The sequence below is a fragment of the Leuciscus leuciscus genome (assembly GCF_965113295.1).
Source record: "Leuciscus leuciscus genome assembly, chromosome: 9".
In the NCBI taxonomy this organism is placed as follows: Eukaryota; Metazoa; Chordata; class Actinopteri; order Cypriniformes; family Leuciscidae; genus Leuciscus; species Leuciscus leuciscus.
The window spans coordinates 25583240-25600957 of NC_138733.1; the positions used below are offsets into that span (position 1 = coordinate 25583240).

General features: G+C 38.1%; 1 protein-coding gene across 8 annotated transcripts in view; it reads left to right on the top strand.

Annotated features, from left to right (window-relative positions):
* Nucleotides 1–17718, top strand: part of frya (furry homolog a) — a 69427-nt gene that overhangs the window by 14575 nt on the left and 37134 nt on the right. For 6 of the 8 annotated variants that reach the window (XM_082179536.1, XM_082179537.1, XM_082179531.1 and 3 more), the window contains exons 2-17: nucleotides 4285–4475; nucleotides 6316–6369; nucleotides 9047–9186; nucleotides 10416–10506; nucleotides 10954–11033; nucleotides 11118–11198; nucleotides 11910–12078; nucleotides 12205–12297; nucleotides 12691–12789; nucleotides 12873–12974; nucleotides 13077–13180; nucleotides 14907–15015; nucleotides 15296–15382; nucleotides 15473–15644; nucleotides 15927–16059; nucleotides 16218–16325. In XM_082179536.1, coding sequence (XP_082035662.1) covers nucleotides 4356–4475; nucleotides 6316–6369; nucleotides 9047–9186; nucleotides 10416–10506; nucleotides 10954–11033; nucleotides 11118–11198; nucleotides 11910–12078; nucleotides 12205–12297; nucleotides 12691–12789; nucleotides 12873–12974; nucleotides 13077–13180; nucleotides 14907–15015; nucleotides 15296–15382; nucleotides 15473–15644; nucleotides 15927–16059; nucleotides 16218–16325 — 1742 coding nt within the window. In that variant the 5' untranslated portion in view covers nucleotides 4285–4355. Of the gene's footprint in view, nucleotides 1–166; nucleotides 1340–4284; nucleotides 4476–6315; nucleotides 6370–9046; nucleotides 9187–10415; nucleotides 10507–10953; nucleotides 11034–11117; nucleotides 11199–11909; nucleotides 12079–12204; nucleotides 12298–12690; nucleotides 12790–12872; nucleotides 12975–13076; nucleotides 13181–14906; nucleotides 15016–15295; nucleotides 15383–15472; nucleotides 15645–15926; nucleotides 16060–16217; nucleotides 16326–17718 lie in introns of those variants that run through there. The other 2 variants (XM_082179534.1, XM_082179535.1) reach the window with 2 other exon arrangements.

Genomic DNA, 17718 nt, shown 5'->3' on the forward strand with positions numbered 1-17718 from the left:
TATTAGAGAGAGAGAGAGAGAGAGAGAGAGAGAGAGAGAGAGAGAGAGAGAGAGAGAGAGACTTAGTCATTGCTGAGCTCTTTTGTCCTGATTGTTTTATTTAATATTTTACTACCATTCAAAAGTTTGGGGTCAGTCATTTTTTTATAAAGAAATTAATACTTTTATTCAGCAAGGATGCATTGAATTTATCAAAAGTGACAGTAAAGACATTTATAATGTCACAGCACATTTTTGTTTCAAATAAATGCTGCTTTTTTACTTTTCATCATACTGTTATAACTGTTTTTATCATGGATGATAATAAGAAATGTTTCTTAAGCAACAAATAGAATGATTTCTGAAGGATCACATGACACCAAAGGAAATCCAGCTTTGCCATTACAGGAAAATGTAAATGTCATTTAAAAAAATATTAAAATAGAAAACCATTATATTGAATTGTAATAATATTTCACAATATTACTGTTTTTACCGTATTAGTGATCAAATAAATGCAGATCTCACCAACCCCAAACGTTTGAAAAGTAGTATGTATATTATGCATATACTTGTATGATATTAAATAACTAAAAAGTAATGGTTTTATATTATACTGTCATTTTTATTTGATTACGTCAGCATCATGGAATTGTAGTTTGCTTATTGAATCTTTATTTATTGACATTTGATGGCATGAGTTCTGTTTGCATTTTGTTTACAATATTTTTTATTGAATTTTGCAAGCCTTGTTGGCATCCCATTTTCTGCCAATGGCTGTTTTCCCAAGGAAAGATTGTGTAATGGAGTCAGTCAGTGGAATTCAGATAGTTTATCTTGCTTTACGCCGTCTGTGTTTTTACGTACGAGCAGACAAGGGAGTGAGAGTGAGTGAGTGAGTGAGTCTGTGCCCAATCAAATGATGTTTACACTGTTGGTTAGTGGCAGAGGGGAGATCAGGACGTATAGTGTGTACACAGGGATAAATATAGCCCTGCAACTATGCCACTGTAACATGTCAGTCCTGCACACTTGCCCAGACCTCAGCTAAAAATTCCAGGCTGACCTTCAGTCTCGAGAGGCAGTGGACATTTACACTGCAATAGAGAGCCTTCAGAAGAAGCGAGCACACGTCTGGATTTGTTATCACACAATTTTCTGACTTTTTTGTTTCAACTCGCACTGGGACGTTACAGTATGGGGCAGGTGGCGAACCGGAGAAGGTCCCGCCATCACTGGAATGATTGATAAGGCCGTGTGAGGTGTGGAAAACTGGATCAAATATACTACTCCCCCACTATGGATAGCTCAGCAATGTGCTGGAATAAAACCAGCATGGTGAACTTCATCAAGGGCCTGGGTAGGTGATACAAAAGAGAAAAAGAGAGAGGGAAGTGAGAATCTGTGAGTGAAGATGAAACTAGTAAACGGAGACAAATGAATGAGTGCAAAGCGAGCTTCAGACTTGTCCATGAGATTTAATTGGTGTTTAGATAATATTATAGCAAAAAAAGAGACTCCTGTTACAGTGGCTGTTCATTTTGAAGAAATATATTGGTCTAAGATGGTTTGATGAAATTAAGCCAGTTCATCAACAATAAATGTTTGTTAGCAACCTTTTTAGGTGCATTGTATGTGAGTGAATGATTGTGCAGTTATGTTGAATGCAATAAAATTCAAGAAATATTAATACAATGTAAAAAAAAACTATTTTTATTATTGAATATTTATTCATTAATACAGTTCTGTCATGACAACTCTCTGAGAGTTTGGCATGGTAATGGGTATGACAATGTTAATTCTTTTGGTCTTTCGGTCTTGGCAGAATAGATCTGGTACGCTGCTGCTGCTGTAGAGCAAATATGAAACTTGCCACTGCCAATACACACACAACACAAGATATTCGGGCCGATTTCTCCCCTTTCGACAATCCTAAGTGTAGTCCCGATTATCTTGATGGTTCTACAGATTATCTTATCAGATTTTCCTGTGGTGTGAGGTGCGTTGAGAGTGACCAAACCTGCTCGGAAGAACGTCGGAGCCGGAGAAAATCTTATTAGATTTTAAATATCTTTTGGTGTGGCCCCAACATAAGACGTGCTGCTGCTGTACATGCATGGATGAATCACCAATTAGCAGATCTATACAGGTGGAGCTGGGGAAGGAGGAGGGTTTCTGAAAGCACGCTGCACTGCTATAGCAAACGATAGGTATTTGAATGTCGAGCAGCGAGCTCATTGGCTACTGATACAGCAGGAACCAATCAGCTGTGCCCATTAGAGAATGATGTGATTGCAAGCAGATTGAGTCAAGGACCTATCAGCACGTGCCATTTAGAGTTTCATGATAGAACTTTGTATTTAAACTTTATTAAATATATTAAAATATAGTAGACTTTAGATTGAAAAATAAAAGTAGATTAAAAAAGTTAAGTAAAAAGAAGAAATGAACTTGGTTGTATGTTTGTTGCTGTTGTTGTATGTTTTTGGATGTGAAATGCTGTGGGTGACATACAGACTATCTTTTTGTTCTGTTTAAGGGAAAGCAAAACGCAGTTTAATCCATGTGGAGCGAAGTCTGTTTTCGTCAACATATGATAAGTGTCTAAAACTAGATCAAAATTTGTTGTCAAAATGAACACTGCTGTGACTGTCACATCCCCCCTCTGCAACTCGACCACCGTTACTTACAGTACAGTCTGTCCAGTAGCTTCTCTCTGTGTTTGTGAGCTATGTGAAGAAAAAAAAAGATATAAAGTTGCACCTTCTGCTTCTAGGGTGTTACTTTAGTTGGTGTTGAGGAAAGCTAGGTGTTACTTTGTGTACACATGTTGCTGGCAAGCTACCGAATGGGAAGGTTTGGGGAATTCTGAAGTGGATTTCACTGTCTGGATTAGGAAACTGTCATGGTCTGGAACACAATACTTGACTATAGACATGTGCCGGTATTCGGTAATGCGATAAATCGCGGTAATGAATATGCACGATATTGTTATCGCGGGCACTTCAAAATACCGTGAAAAATAATAGATCCGAATTTAGATTTTTAGAACGCGCATTATAGCTTATTTTCCATCAACCGCTTAAACAAGCACTGCCTATGCTGCGCGAAACACGTGCGCACTCTGATGTAAACAATCGCCACGTGTATAAGCATGCGGCCGGTGCGCACTTCTAGTCTAATGTAAACAGTCCTCACATGGAGAAGCAGCATGGCGGAAGGAGGAACGCCACCGCCTACAGTCTATGGCCGCCGCCGATCTATCCGGATCCATCCCGCTTCTAACAGAGCTGCCAACTCGACGCATTCAGCGCGAGACTCCTCACACGCTCACGCCACACATCCGTTTTCTCACGCAGAGAAAAATCGCGGAGCAAAGAGGACACGAAGACCGTCAAACAAGACAGAGCAGGTTACTTTTGATATGAAACAGGAGAACAATTGTGTCACAGAACGTTACATTTAAACTATTTAATGACCAGCAGCATGTTAGATGACTAAAACATCGAGGAGTATTTTGCTGAATATGTGCACTGCACTTTTTTACATATTTATTATATTTTTACTTGTGTCATTACATAATTGTTATTATAATGAAAACCACATTATATTTGATTTAATTAGTTATTTGTAACCTTTAATAATACCAGCTGATAGGGCTCTATATGGTTACATAGCATTATGTGAGATATTTTTTTTCATGAGAAAAAAATAACATGTGGGCTATCTACTGTAGCCTTCCTAATATTAATCCAAAATAAGTCAATATTGAATCAAGATTTAAATCAAATCCCAAGTATTGAATTGAAATCGTTAAATTTGTGTTAAGCAATACAAACAGTAGGCTAGCCTACCAGTCATTGTACCATGTAATCATTGTAACATGATGTTGTCACTAAACTTAATAAAATTCAGTTTAGTTACCAAATGTTTTGACAATCACAATTACACCTTGTGATGCAAGTTTTATTTAATTTTTTACACCCCCCCCCAAATCCATCTGTTTCTCATGTGCAATTAAAATATCGTGATAATACCGTATACCGTGATAAAAGATCACTCAATTAATCGCAGCATGAAAATGTGATACCGGCACATGCCTACTTGACTATTCATTCAAATAGTTTCTGATTTATTCTGAAAAAATGCAGATGTTAAATTCTGAAAAAGACAAATACAAACTTCTTACAATCATTTTTTATTTGCTTGCCTTTCAGATTAATAACATTTATTATGATTAGTATTATTATTAATAATTTTTATTTATTTATAATATTTATAATATTTGATATTTTTTGTCCGAAGCTTCACCAGGGTACAGCAAGCCTCCCGTCCCCCCGGTTTGCTGCTCACAGGGTGAGAAGGGGCCGCCCGCCATGATGCCCATCAGCGTGGACCCAGAGAGCCGGCCGGGCGAGTACGTGCTCAAGAGCCTCTTTGCCAACTTCACCACCATCTCTGAGCGCAAAATACGCATTGTCATGGCCGAACCTCTGGTGAGTGACATTTCTGAACTATTGAAGACCTATGACCACTTAAATCCTCAGAGACAAATCAGTCTTTGAAGATTGTGTTGAGGGTTGACCATTTAGACTGGGATTGATTGCTCAGAAGATATCAATGAAATATAAGCTAATCCGGCTAATCCTTTTTTTATTCGGCCTGCCTAGTTGTTTACGCAGCTCAGCAGCTTTCACCTTAATGTGACCCTGTATGATCCTTGTTAATAGAAATGAAATTTAGATCTGCCGGGCATTGAAAATACGGATGAGATTTTAGTGTACAATGCTTGTTCTGTACAAAACAGATTGTTTATCTCTAAGGACCTTGAACACTTAGCCAGCCTTGTTAGTATTTCCCAGACAACTGGCAAGTTCACCTGCACGTGTTTAACAGCAAGCTGCTAGTTTCATGACCGGCAGGCAGACTATTTTTAATTAACCCTCCCAGGACAAATATATTGTGTCACTGCTGCTATCAGGATGAGCTCATCTTTTGTCCTCTAATTTTACTGAACCAATAACCAAGATCAGGTAATACATAATACACTTAATACATAAGAATATGACCTTGATTATGACCAGTTATGACCATAAATATTGATTTATTTATACATCCCTCTTACTGGACAGTAAATTGAGCGATTCATAGCTGCAGTGTCTTTTAAAAAAAATTGTTTAAGGATCTCTTCGGACACAACTGAATGTTTTTATGAGTCAGTCATACATATCTTAAACTATACCCCAGTCATTTAATTCAGTAGTGGAGAAAAGTCCTGCAAGAGCATAAGGTGATCCATTAACCTCTTATGAAAGCCTTGAGGGATACTGCACTGTCCTCATCCGCCCCCTCATCTGTTTCTCCCTCAAATGACTCCAGCCACTGAAATATTTATTAACCTAAGATGAAAGGGGTGCTTCAGTGGGCTCTTAAATTTAACATGGTCTGAAAGTGTTAGGCTATGTTTGACAAACCCTGTAGATTCTAAGAGTCAGAGAAGATGGTGTGTTCTGGGCCTGGAGTTCATTAAAACAATAATACTATTTGAATATTCGAATAGGTTATCAACTCTGCTGTTGCCTGAAAAGAATTTACACACAATTCTGGTGCTCGATTGAAAAATCTTACTAGAGTAGGAGTACAGAATGAAGGTCAGTTTGTTTTTTTACACAACATGTGATGTTTAATCAGCAGGTCCGATCCATGATAGTTGCTAAGATCAGCTTTTTCACATTGTAAGACTATGCTGGTGGCCCTGTTTGTGTATGCACTACTGTTCAAAAGTTTGGGGTCATAAAAAATCAAAATAAATGTATTGTGCAAGAATTCTTTAAATTTATGAAAAAGTGACAGGAAAGACATTTATAATGGTACAAAAAAGATTTATATTTCAAATAAATGCTGTTCTTTTGAACTTTATATTCATCATGAAATAATGAACTGTTTTCAACATTGATAATAATAATACATTTTTCTTGAGCAGCTGGAGAATCATGTGACACTGAAAACTGGAGTAAAGATGCTGAAAATTTAGCTTTACCATCCAGGAATAAATTACGTTTTAAAATATATTAAAATAGAAAACGGTTATTTGCTGTAATGACTATTTTTGATCAAATAATTCAACCTTGGTGAGCAGAAGAGACCTCTTTCAAAAACATGTAAAAAAAAATATTTCCGACTCCAAACTATTGAATGGTAGTGTACAGTAGCTGCTAAAAAGCATGATGTTGGAACAGAGCTGCATTTAATCAAGGAAACCATAAGGAATCACTTTTAGCTAGAATTGCCTGAATAATATTTACTCTAGCAATTATGTTTCTGTTGTTTTTACAGGAAAAACCTCTGATAAAGTCTCTTCAGAGGGGTGAAGATCCCCAGTTTGACCAAGTAAGTACAGTTTGCTTCCTGAACCCCCCCCCCCCCCCCCCCCCCCCCCACCCCCCACCCCCCCCTCGAACATATTGCATGCGCACGTCCACACGTCTAGTCTGTGGACAGATGTCCCAGCGGAAAGACAAGAGACAGCTTTTTAGCTGCCCAGCTGTGCCAAAAATTAATCAGACTTTTTTGAATTATTAAAATAGATTCATGGATCTGTCTGGCCTTTAAAGCATTTAAAGTGACCTCCGCAAAAGCTTGATGTGGTTTTTGGCTCGTCTGGCTGTCTGGGAATGAACAAGTCAATCTGCATCTCTTATAGATTAGATAAGAGAGTTTTATACCTGAAATTCACGATACATAGGAGACATTGTGTATTCCATCTTGTCTTCAAAACATTTCATGCAGTGTGTGAGACATTATTTCTCCATAATTTGCACATCATTTCTAGTTATTTTATACAGTGCTCAACAATAAGGGTTGTATTTTGACCCAGGGCCAGTGTAAGAGCTTCAGGCCAGTCCCTCACTGTATTGAAACAGTGTTATATCTTATATTCTTTGATCATATATTGTACATGCATTGATCGTGTCATTACTTTCCAAATTTCTTTTTCCATCTAGTTTCTTCTAAATTATAACTATATAATTTTTTTATTGCATATTTTCTTTGCAATTTCACACACAAAAATGTGATATATATATACTAGATACACTGATGAGTCAAAACATTATGACCACTCACAGGTGAAGCGAAAAATGTTTATCATTTCCTAACATTTTCTGAGTAGGTTAGATTGTTAGTGACCAATCAATTCTTGTAGTCAATGTGTTGGATGCAGCAGAAATGGACAGGAGTAAAAACCTGTGAGACTTTGGCAAGGGCCGAATTTTTATGGTCAGACAAGTAGGTTAGAGCACCTCTGAAAGGGCAAGCCTTGAGTTTTGCTCCTGGTCAGCAGTGGTGAGATCCTACAGACCGTGGTCCAAGGAGTGACAAACCACAAATAGGTGACGGGGGTTTGCGTGTCCAAGGCTCAGTGATGAACAAGGCAATGTAGGCTATCCCGTCTGGTCTGAACTGATAGAACCGATGTGGCACCCACCATTCACAGAAAATTTCAATGATGTTACTGGAGAAATGTGTCGCAAGACACAGTGCATCGCACTCTGCTGCGTATCGGGCTGCGTAGCCGCAGACCAATCAGAGTGCCTACAATGGAGTCGGAACTGGACCTTGGAGCGGTGGAAGAAGGTCACCTGGTCCGATGAGTCCCATTTTATTTTACATCATGTGGGCAGCTGTGTACATTTGTGCTGTTTACCTGGGGAACTGATGGCAGCAGTATCCACTATGGGACGACGACAAGCCAGTGGAGGGAGTGTGATGATCTGGGCAATGTTCTGCTGAGAAACCCTGGGTCCGTCCATTTATGTGGACATAAATTTGACATGTGCCACCTACCTAAATATTGTTGCAGACCAAGTACACCCCTTCATGACAATGGCGTTCCCTGGTGGAAGTGACCTCTTTCAGCAGGATAATGCACCCTGCCACACTGCACACATAGTTCACAAATGGTTAGAGGAACACGATGAAGAGTTCAAGGTGTTGCCTTGGCCTCCAAATTCCCCAGATCTCATTCCAGTTGAGCATCTGTGGGATGTGCTTGAGCAGCAAGTTCGATCCACAGCGGCTCCACCTCTCAACCCTACAGGACTTGAAGGATCTTCTGCTAATGTCTTGGTGCCAGAGACCACAGGACACCTTGAGGGCTCTAGTAGAGTCTATGCTTTGGAGGGTTGGCACTGTTTTGGCAGCACGCGGAGGACAAACAGAATATTACACAGATGGTCAAAATGTTTTGGCTAATCTAGAATATATATATAATTTTGAGTTGGGGTCCATGTGAGGCAAGTAGAATTCTGAACCAATAGCCAGACTGAGAAAGCAGGAAACAAACAAAAATCCTTATTGTTGAGCTTTGTTATATGATTATAATTCTCAAACTCATTTGTAAATTAATGACAAAAGTATCTGCAAAATGAATAAATGTACGAAATGTCTAAAAAACTGAATTTAATTCCAGATACCCTTGAGTAAATGCATTGAAAGTCTAGAATGAAAGGGCTTTTTATTGCTGGCTTGGGTGGAGTGTGTGTTCTCTGCTCTGAGTTTGTAAGTTTGTTTCTGTATGCATGTATATGTGTGTGTGTGTGTGTGTGTGTGTGTGTGTGTGTTGGAGGCAGGTGAATAGCAGCCTCATTCAGAGCTCACAGGGCTGTGTTTGTACCCATGATCCCTTGGGCTTTTCAGGAGCCTCACTGAGAGGGGATTCTTCTCCCAGGGTTCATCAGGGAATGAAGGGCTCGCTGTGTTCACCCTGAGCCCCTGAATCCGCCCTTTTTCCCTGTGTGTTGAGTCCTCACCAGGGACCCGCCTTTCCTTCCTGCACTTATTACCCCAACTCCCTCCCCTTTTCTCACTTTCTTTGCATCCTACAGACACATTTAAGACACATACTCACACAAAATCCCCTGCTTTCATCAATACCACCTCCACACTCAAAATAACTTTCTCCTGAAGATGCACTATGAAATTCATGGCCTATATACAGTACTATGCTCTAGGTATATTTTTTGTTTGTTTATGTGGTGATTAATACATTCTCTCCTTTCATTTTCAGTTGATCAGCACAATGAGTTCTTTGGCCGAGTATTGCCTACCCTCTATCTTGCGCACCCTGTTTGACTGGTACAAAAGACAGAACGGAGTTGACGATGAATCCCACGAGTACAGACCGCGTTCAAATACAAAGCCCAAAAAGTGAGTTCTGTTTGTACAGTTTGTACATATAGATAATGCTGATCATTTAAGCTTGATACAGTGTGATATACTTAATTATGCATAATGCAGTTTAGTAAAACAAGTCTGCTTCATGCATAATAAAGACCCATGAATTCAGAATTGGAGTTTTATCCATTTACTTTAGAGCCATTTATATGTTACGTACTCCTACATACATACATACATATATATATATATGTTTTTCTTTTTCTTTTTTTACATCAGTTTAAATTGTTTCAAAAGATTTCTATTTCAGGACTTTATTTTAAATCCTGTTCTTTTGAACTTTCTGTCCATTAAACAATCCTGGAAAAATGTTTGTAAGGGATTATCTGTGTCTGTATCTGTTTTGGGAGGTTTCCTGTGATTGAGTTTGTTTCTATGGTTTCTTGTTGATTTGATTATCATGTGCACCTGTTGTTCATTTCTTTGATTAGTTAAGTTTTTCTTAAATCATGTGTTTGTTCAGTTCATTGTCTGTTCTCGTCTGATGTTGGTTGTTCTGTTCCGGATTTCTATGCATTATTTTGGTTTCTTTTGGGTTTATAAATGAAGTTGAACTGCTGCATTTAAATCCAGCCTTTTTATTTGACCATTCTTCAACCACGCTGTAACCAATCAAGGTTTTCATTAAAATATATAATATATGGCATATTATATATTATAATGATTTCTGAATGATTCGGATCAAACACTGAAGTTTGAAGTAATGATGCTGAAAATGTAGCTTTGCCAACACAGGAATAAATTACATTTTTAAATATATAAATAGAAAACAGTTCTATTCAACTGTAATAATATTTTTTACTGTATTTTGGTCAGATAAATGCAGCCTGGATAAGCATAAGAGAAAAAAACATTAAAACATCTTGGAGACTCTATAAACTTTTGAATGGTAGTGTAAATAACCAATTCATAGGGCCTTTAATGAATGTGAAAAGAGAGCAATGAGACAGCAATACAATGTTGTCACTTGGCCTGATAAGTTCTGTCGTAACTGGATTTGACACAATCGTGCCAAAATAGCCCAGTGACATCAGACAGACAACTGGTTGTTGATGCTTCTGTGACTTCTGCTTCCTGTAGCTGGAGTGCAAAACTCCATTTCATCATTGACAAATGATACTTTAGTCTGTGAATGTGTGAGAGGGTGGGAGCAAAATTGGCTTACACGATCTGTTTACATTCTCTCTCTCTCCATTTCCCAGTGATGAGCAGCAAAAAGATTATCTGCTCGAGAGGAGAGACCTAGCCATCGACTTCATCTTCTCTCTTGTGCTCATAGAGGTTCTGAAACAGGTAACGTCAAACTGGCACATGCACTTTGATTCACATTTTAAAAAGTTTAGATGCAAATACCTAACAGACATCAAATATGTTAGAGTGCACACGTTTTTCTGTTGATCATCACCAACAATCAATGGTAGTTACTGCCCTGCCAGACACCCATACAAAACATATAAATTAATAAGAAGTAACAGTTACTATCACAATTGTGAACTGTGTAATGAACAAAGTCTATGCTATTTATTGTTTGCTTTGACAAATTGTTTACTAACCCTAACCCAAAATGGCAAATTTAGCAATAGATTCCACCTTAGAAGAGATTGTTGATATACAGTTTACTGGTTATTATACAAAAGTATTTGTGATCAAAGAAAGCCACAATGGATCAATCAGAATCAAGTATTCCAGAGAGCCATGCCATTAAATGTGATACTGTTTGTGTTTTTCCCATTTGGCCAGATGCCCCTCCACCCAGTTGTGGATGGTTTGGTCCATGAAGTCATTCATTTGGCTTTTAAGCACTTTAAATATAAAGAGGGGTAAGATACTTTAGAATTCTCTATTGGATACATTTAGTAAAATAAATTCATAGAAAATTTTTACATGTGTTTTATTATGACCAGGTATCACGGTCCCAACACTGCCAACATGCACATTGTATCTGATCTCTACGCCGAAGTGATTGGAGTTTTAGCACAAGCAAAGTGAGTACTCGTCAATCCAACAAAGTCAACATTATTTGTATTTAGCAATGTTGAACTATGTTTTGAACATGTGAAAAAGCATACTAGGCCTGAAAATGAGCCTTTGTGCTTCAGAAGAGCATAGCTTTCAAGTGGTCTGGATGCTTAGCATCCTCTGTAGTGTCATTCCCATAATGTGTGTGTTAGTCTACAAAACAACTGCGCCCCTGTCATTGTGGTAGAACAGTTGCTTTTGCATGTCTGTTTTATTTCTGCCTGAGTGAAATATTCTGGGGAATATTGGTCTGTTGGTCCTTGCTTTTTCAGTAGATGTTACCAGGTCTCTGGTTGTCTTATTTGACAGCTCAGGGTCTGATTAATGAGAGGGCAACGGCAGCAGTGCTATTCGTTTCCAACCACAGTGTACGCTCTTACCAAACAACATGGTGAAAATGTCCAGTGAATAATTTATCTATTTATTTTTTGTTTTGTGCTTGTTTTGTTTTTGATATCTACTTTGAGCATGCAATAGTTTACAGGGTTTCTACAATCATGGAAAATCTGGAAATATCAGGGAATGTCACTGAAATGAGTAAATTTTAAAAGGTGTAAAGTTTTTTTATTTTTATAAATCTAACATTTAGATATTTGTGAGTGCTTGTGTAGAGTAAAACTTATGTTGCCCACAAGCCAGTGATTTTATTTGCCAATTTTTTTCTTTTTTTGGTGTAGATTTCCTGCTGTTAAAAAGAGGTTCATGAGTGAGCTGAAGGAGCTCCGTCAGAAGGAGCAGAGCCCGTACGTGGTCCAAAGCACCATCAGCCTCATAATGGGTGTGAAGTTCTTCCGGGTGAAGATGTATCCTGTTGAGGAGTTTGAAGCCTCCTTTCAGTTCATGCAGGTAAACAGAGAAAATTAACACATTTGGATAATCTTCCTTTCACAAAGCTCATTTATTTAATTATTTATTAATTTATACTGAAAGCAAACCCTGTGTTTCACGATTCTGTGCTCCTTTCTGTCACAGGAGTGTGCACAGTATTTTCTGGAAGTGAAGGACAAAGACATCAAACACGCTTTGGCTGGACTCTTTGTGGAAATTCTAGTTCCTGTAGCAGCGGTTAGAGAAATCTTATTAAGATCTGTCAACATGTCTTATTTACAAGCATTTTGCACACCACTCACTCCAGTAATTGTTTTAGTAACTCATACTGTCTCTCTCACACACACACACACACACACACACACACACACACACACACACACACACACACACACACACACACGTATGTATGTATGTATGTACAGTATGCATAAATAAATAAATAAATAAATAAATATATATATATATATATACTGTATATATATATATATATATATATATATATACATACATATCTATCTATCTATCTATCTATCTATCTAGTGTGTGTGTATTTCACTCTTTTTTAATCTTTACTTTGCTAGAAATGTCTAAATACTCATTATTATTGCCTTTTCTGTCCTTTAATAGGCTGTCAAGAATGAGGTGAATGTTCCTTGTTTAAGGAACTTTGTGGAGAGCTTGTATGAGACCACCTTGGACCTTTCGACAAGAAAGAAACATTCTCTGGTCAGTCTGGTTTTCATAAGCTATAGTATTTCATACTCTTTGACGGCACTCTGATCATTACGTACCCCTCTCTGGTCTTTTAGGCTTTGTACCCACTGGTAACATGTCTGCTGTGTGTCAGCCAAAAGCAGTTCTTCCTCAACAGATGGCATGTCTTCCTTAACAACTGCCTCTCAAATCTAAAGGTATATGGTTTCACTGCGTTATAGTTTCTCTTTATTCATTCATTTGTGATTCAACCAGAATAGCAACCAGGATTGCTAACTAAATCAACTTTGTCGTTACAGAGCAAGGACCCTAAAATGGCACGGGTAGCGCTAGAGTCCCTCTACCGACTTCTGTGGGTCTACATGATCCGCATCAAATGCGAGAGCAACACTGCGACACAGGGGTAAGCACGTCCTTGGTCTGTTGCTACTTGTGTTTAAAGCCACTACCAAAACACCCATCCGAGGCCCCCTGAGTCAAGCTGTGGGTAGGTCTGCAGTAAACTGATTTTACATAATATAGTCCATTTTATGAATGCCAGCTTTCTTGATGGAGTTCAAGAAGGCTGAAAAGAAGTAATAATAATAAAAACAAGTCTGTACCCTGCCCCTCCCATGGCCGCCAGTCCACTGAGCCGGGGGTGTGACCACATCTCTCAGCCCTCTAAGTGGCAGCGAGTAAACAAGCAATCCATTACAGTCGTCGTGCCTCAAGCGGAGGGGTAGAAGACTTGGTAATTACTGACAGTGCTGCCAAAAATGGGTGGAGAAAGGAGAGGACTAGAAGGGAGGCTGGTGGTCATGGGTGATGGGTGTTGGAACGCCAAAATTGTCCTCTGGGATTTGAAAGCTTGGCAAACTAAACCTTATACACACCCTTGTTTGATCTTCAGGGCCAAAAAGGAACAGTGGACAAGTTTAGATGTCTTATGTAGCTAATCCACAATAGATTAATAAGGATTAATATGATATATGGTTGACATTGTTTGGGAAAGGGTGTACATGCCCTTAGAGGATTTCAGTACCAGAAAAGGAAGTTGTGGTGATAGTTTTTTGACTGTGGGCTATTCAGTTTATGCATAGTTTGAAATGAATAATGCATACTATATAAAAGTACGGTCCCACTTTATATTAGGTGTCTTTAAGTACTATGTAATAACATTTAAATGAATCAACTGATACAATGCAATTATTTGTGTATATACTTACATTGTACATAAAAATACCTACATGTGATTACAGCTGTTATTAATTTCTGTAATTACAGCTATAATTACATTGTTGACCCTTCCCTTATCCATTAACCCACCCTTAAACCTAACCATACCACCAAAACTAATCAAATTTTATTTGAACTTAAATGTTTTATCTGGTGATTGTTCACCTAAATAAAATTGTATTTCAAATAAATACTGTATAGCATTTGATTCCTACAGTGGCACATTAATGCACAGCACAACAACATTTAAACAGCAAACTTTAAGTTAACAACACAGCGCCACAACACAACAGAAACATGCCACAACACTTTAACTCTGGGGGCCGAGAAATGAACGAGAGCATTTTCGTCATGTTGTAGCCCGTTTCCATTGTGTTGTGGCTTGATTCCACTGTGTTGTTAACTTATATTTGATTTTTTAATTTTTCTTGTGTTGTGCACTACTGAGACTTCTTTCAAAAACATTAGAACATCTTACCGATCCCAAACTTTTTAACAGTAGTGTATATTTAAGGAGGAACAAACTTTTGGCATGATATTAGATATCTAAAGCATGGGAGGGAGAAGTTAGTTCTGGAACCACAAGGATCATAAAAGGCTCAAATGATGCAGAAAAAACGGTCAGCTCATAGTTCTTGCGAGAGGGATGTATTGCATTATAGCAGGTCATAAATATCAAAAACCATGGATTTAAATGCTACATATCATGAAGCTGTGACTTAAGGGTTTACCAACCACTACGAATAAGCCCAAAGAGGACAAACCTCTCTTAAAAATCGAATTTCACAAGTAGGCCAGGTTCAAGACTGCCACTGTAATGGAATACTACTTATAACAAGCTATCTGTGTCACTATGCTTTGACATTGTCCAAAACTTGTTATTGCTAAAGACTGCAATCTTGTCCCCACAGCCGCCTCAACTCTATTGTGACGACCCTGTTCCCTAAAGGATCCCGCAGCGTGGTTCCTAAAGATATGCCTTTCAATATATTTGTTAAAATTATCCAGTTTATTGCACAGGTATGTCTGCGTTTAAATAACAGTCAGAACTAAAACTAAGACATCAGTGTTAATCTCTTGTTAGCAGTTAAACCATTATACAAGACTTAATTCTCATTTGTTGTGCAAACTGTGCATGCATCTAAGGATAAAGGATTTAGTGTTGTTACCAAAATAAATAGACAGTGACAGCTAGATTCCCATCATTATTTGCAACTCTCTCTTAAAATATTTACAATTTTTTGCATACTACATCACTGCAAATGCAAATTGCATTTCCTCTTTCTGATTTATCTTACAGGAAAGACTTGACTTTGCAATGAAAGAAGTCATTTTTGACCTACTGTGTGTTGGGAAACCTGCGAAAGCATTTAGTCTTAATCCAGAGGTAAAGTATTGTTAAATTACAATGGATGTAGCAGCTTTATCTCAGTGTTATGGCACTCATATCTTGATTTTGTGTATGTCTGTTCTGTAGAGAATGAATATAGGTCTCAGAGCATTCCTGGTCATTGCCGACAAGCTGCAGCAGAAAGATGGCGAGCCTCCCATGCCGAACACGGGGGCCACGCTCCCTTCTGGAAACACACTACGAGTCAAAAAGACGTTCCTGAGCAAACCTCTGACTGAAGATGAGGCTAAAGTCATAGGTGAGTTGATCTGTTCTACTTTTAAAAGAATCATTTCATTAAAATCAAGACTTTTGTCTGTGGAACTGAAAACTCAGTGCATGAATGTTATTGCGCTGGATAACAAACAGAAGAATAAGTTGAAAAACATGAATGAAATGCAAACCTTTACCAAAAACATAAAGAGAAAGTCTTCTTAATGATATTGATTGACATTTTCTCATTAAACTCTGTTGCTATTAAAGAACATGACTGTCTATCATAGTTTTTTTCCACACTGTTTTTGTCTTTCCAAACACTTAGGAATGTCCCTATATTACCCCCAAGTGCGGAAAGCTTTAGACAATATCCTCAGACATTTGGATAAGGAGGTTGGTCGCTGTATGATGCTGAGTAACGCACAGATGCTGAATAAGGAACCCGAGGAAATGATTACGTATGTCACACATGACACTTGTCTATGTCCAGTAATGTTTCATCTGGTGTATCTGATACTCTGCACACACCTGTCCAACCCATCAGTCCAACTAATCTTGTACTTATCAGTGCACTCATTTCTATTTGAGCTTATGTGACCTCTCTCTATACTGACAGGGGCGAGAGGAAACCCAAGATTGACCTCTTTAGGACATGCATGGCCGCCATTCCACGCATCCTTCCCGATGGCATGTCCAAGTCAGAGCTCATAGACCTTTTGGCTCGGTGAGTGTATTTGTTCGATGTATGCATGGGCATGTGAGCAGGAAACATTTGCTTCGACGAATTGCCCGATGGTCAGGTTTCCTAGATATTCAGTAATGTGATCCCTCCCTGCCCCCAGCTTGAATAGGATGTCCCAGTGCAATCTGAGTCTGGTCTTATCAGGCTTAATTCTTCATGTTTAAGCCATTAGGTCAGCCAGCTAGTTCAGGCTTTCTGTGAACTTCCACCACTGGAGCTGCAGTGGCTTCTTCGCTCAAGTGAAAGATCTTGAAAAGTACATTAATTATTAGTCTTAGTGTATGGTACTATTTAGATATGTGCATATATTTACTATTTGCATATAAATGTGTCTTTGCAGTGTGTGGGCACAACCACCATATAATGAAAAAAATCCATTCGCTCCTTTTTTTTTTTTTTTTATCCTCAAAAAGTCTAAACACTCTCAATAATCAAGCCGTTTGGATTTTCTGTGCAATATGATGTCATATTGCTCATGCTCCGCCCATTACCGCTGACGAACTGTCCCGTATTAGTATATTTCCACCTTCAGCCATTTGTATACTGTCTGCCAAGGCAGCACTTTATGTGTCGTGTCCACACCCCCCACGGAAGAGAGGGGTGGGGTGAGCAGTTGCTCATTTTCATTTAAAGAGACATGCACCGAAACAGGTCGCTGTGAACAGAGCTGTTTTTGAGGAGGTAAAAAGGATGTTGTTTTACACAACCATTGAGGAATTTTTACCAAAGTATGTTACAAACTTTACATGAAGACCCTAAAGAATCATACAAACTTGTGGAAAATGGGCATCCGATGACACCTTTAAAGGTGAAATTTTCACACTTTCAGGAAAAAAGTAAAAATTCCAAATTAACGTTTAAATATATACTGATACAAATATATATAGTAAATACATTTTTTATATAAAATGTAATGGATAATTTATACATTTTATTTTATACTTATTATTTTATCATTTAAAATCTAATGTATTATTCATACACATTTCAATATATATATATATATATATATATATATATAATGTAACCGCATACTAGCATACTGCTCGTACTATTTCCAGTAAGCTGGTGTGTGGTGGGCGTTCTGGCGCAATATGGCTGCCGTCGCATCATCCAAGTGGATGCTGCACATTGGTGGTGGTTGAGGAGATTCCCCCCTTCTATGTAAAGCGCTTTGAGTGCCGAGAAAAGCGCTATATAAATGTAATGAATTATTATTATTATTATTATTATTTCTGCCATAGAAATATATGGTAAAAGTAATACGAGTAGTATATTAGTATGCAGTTTCCGAATTCAGCAAGTGTTTTTGAATGAATTGGTTGACTGAATGAACTCACTTATTAGACGATCACTTGTCAACACCTACTGAAGT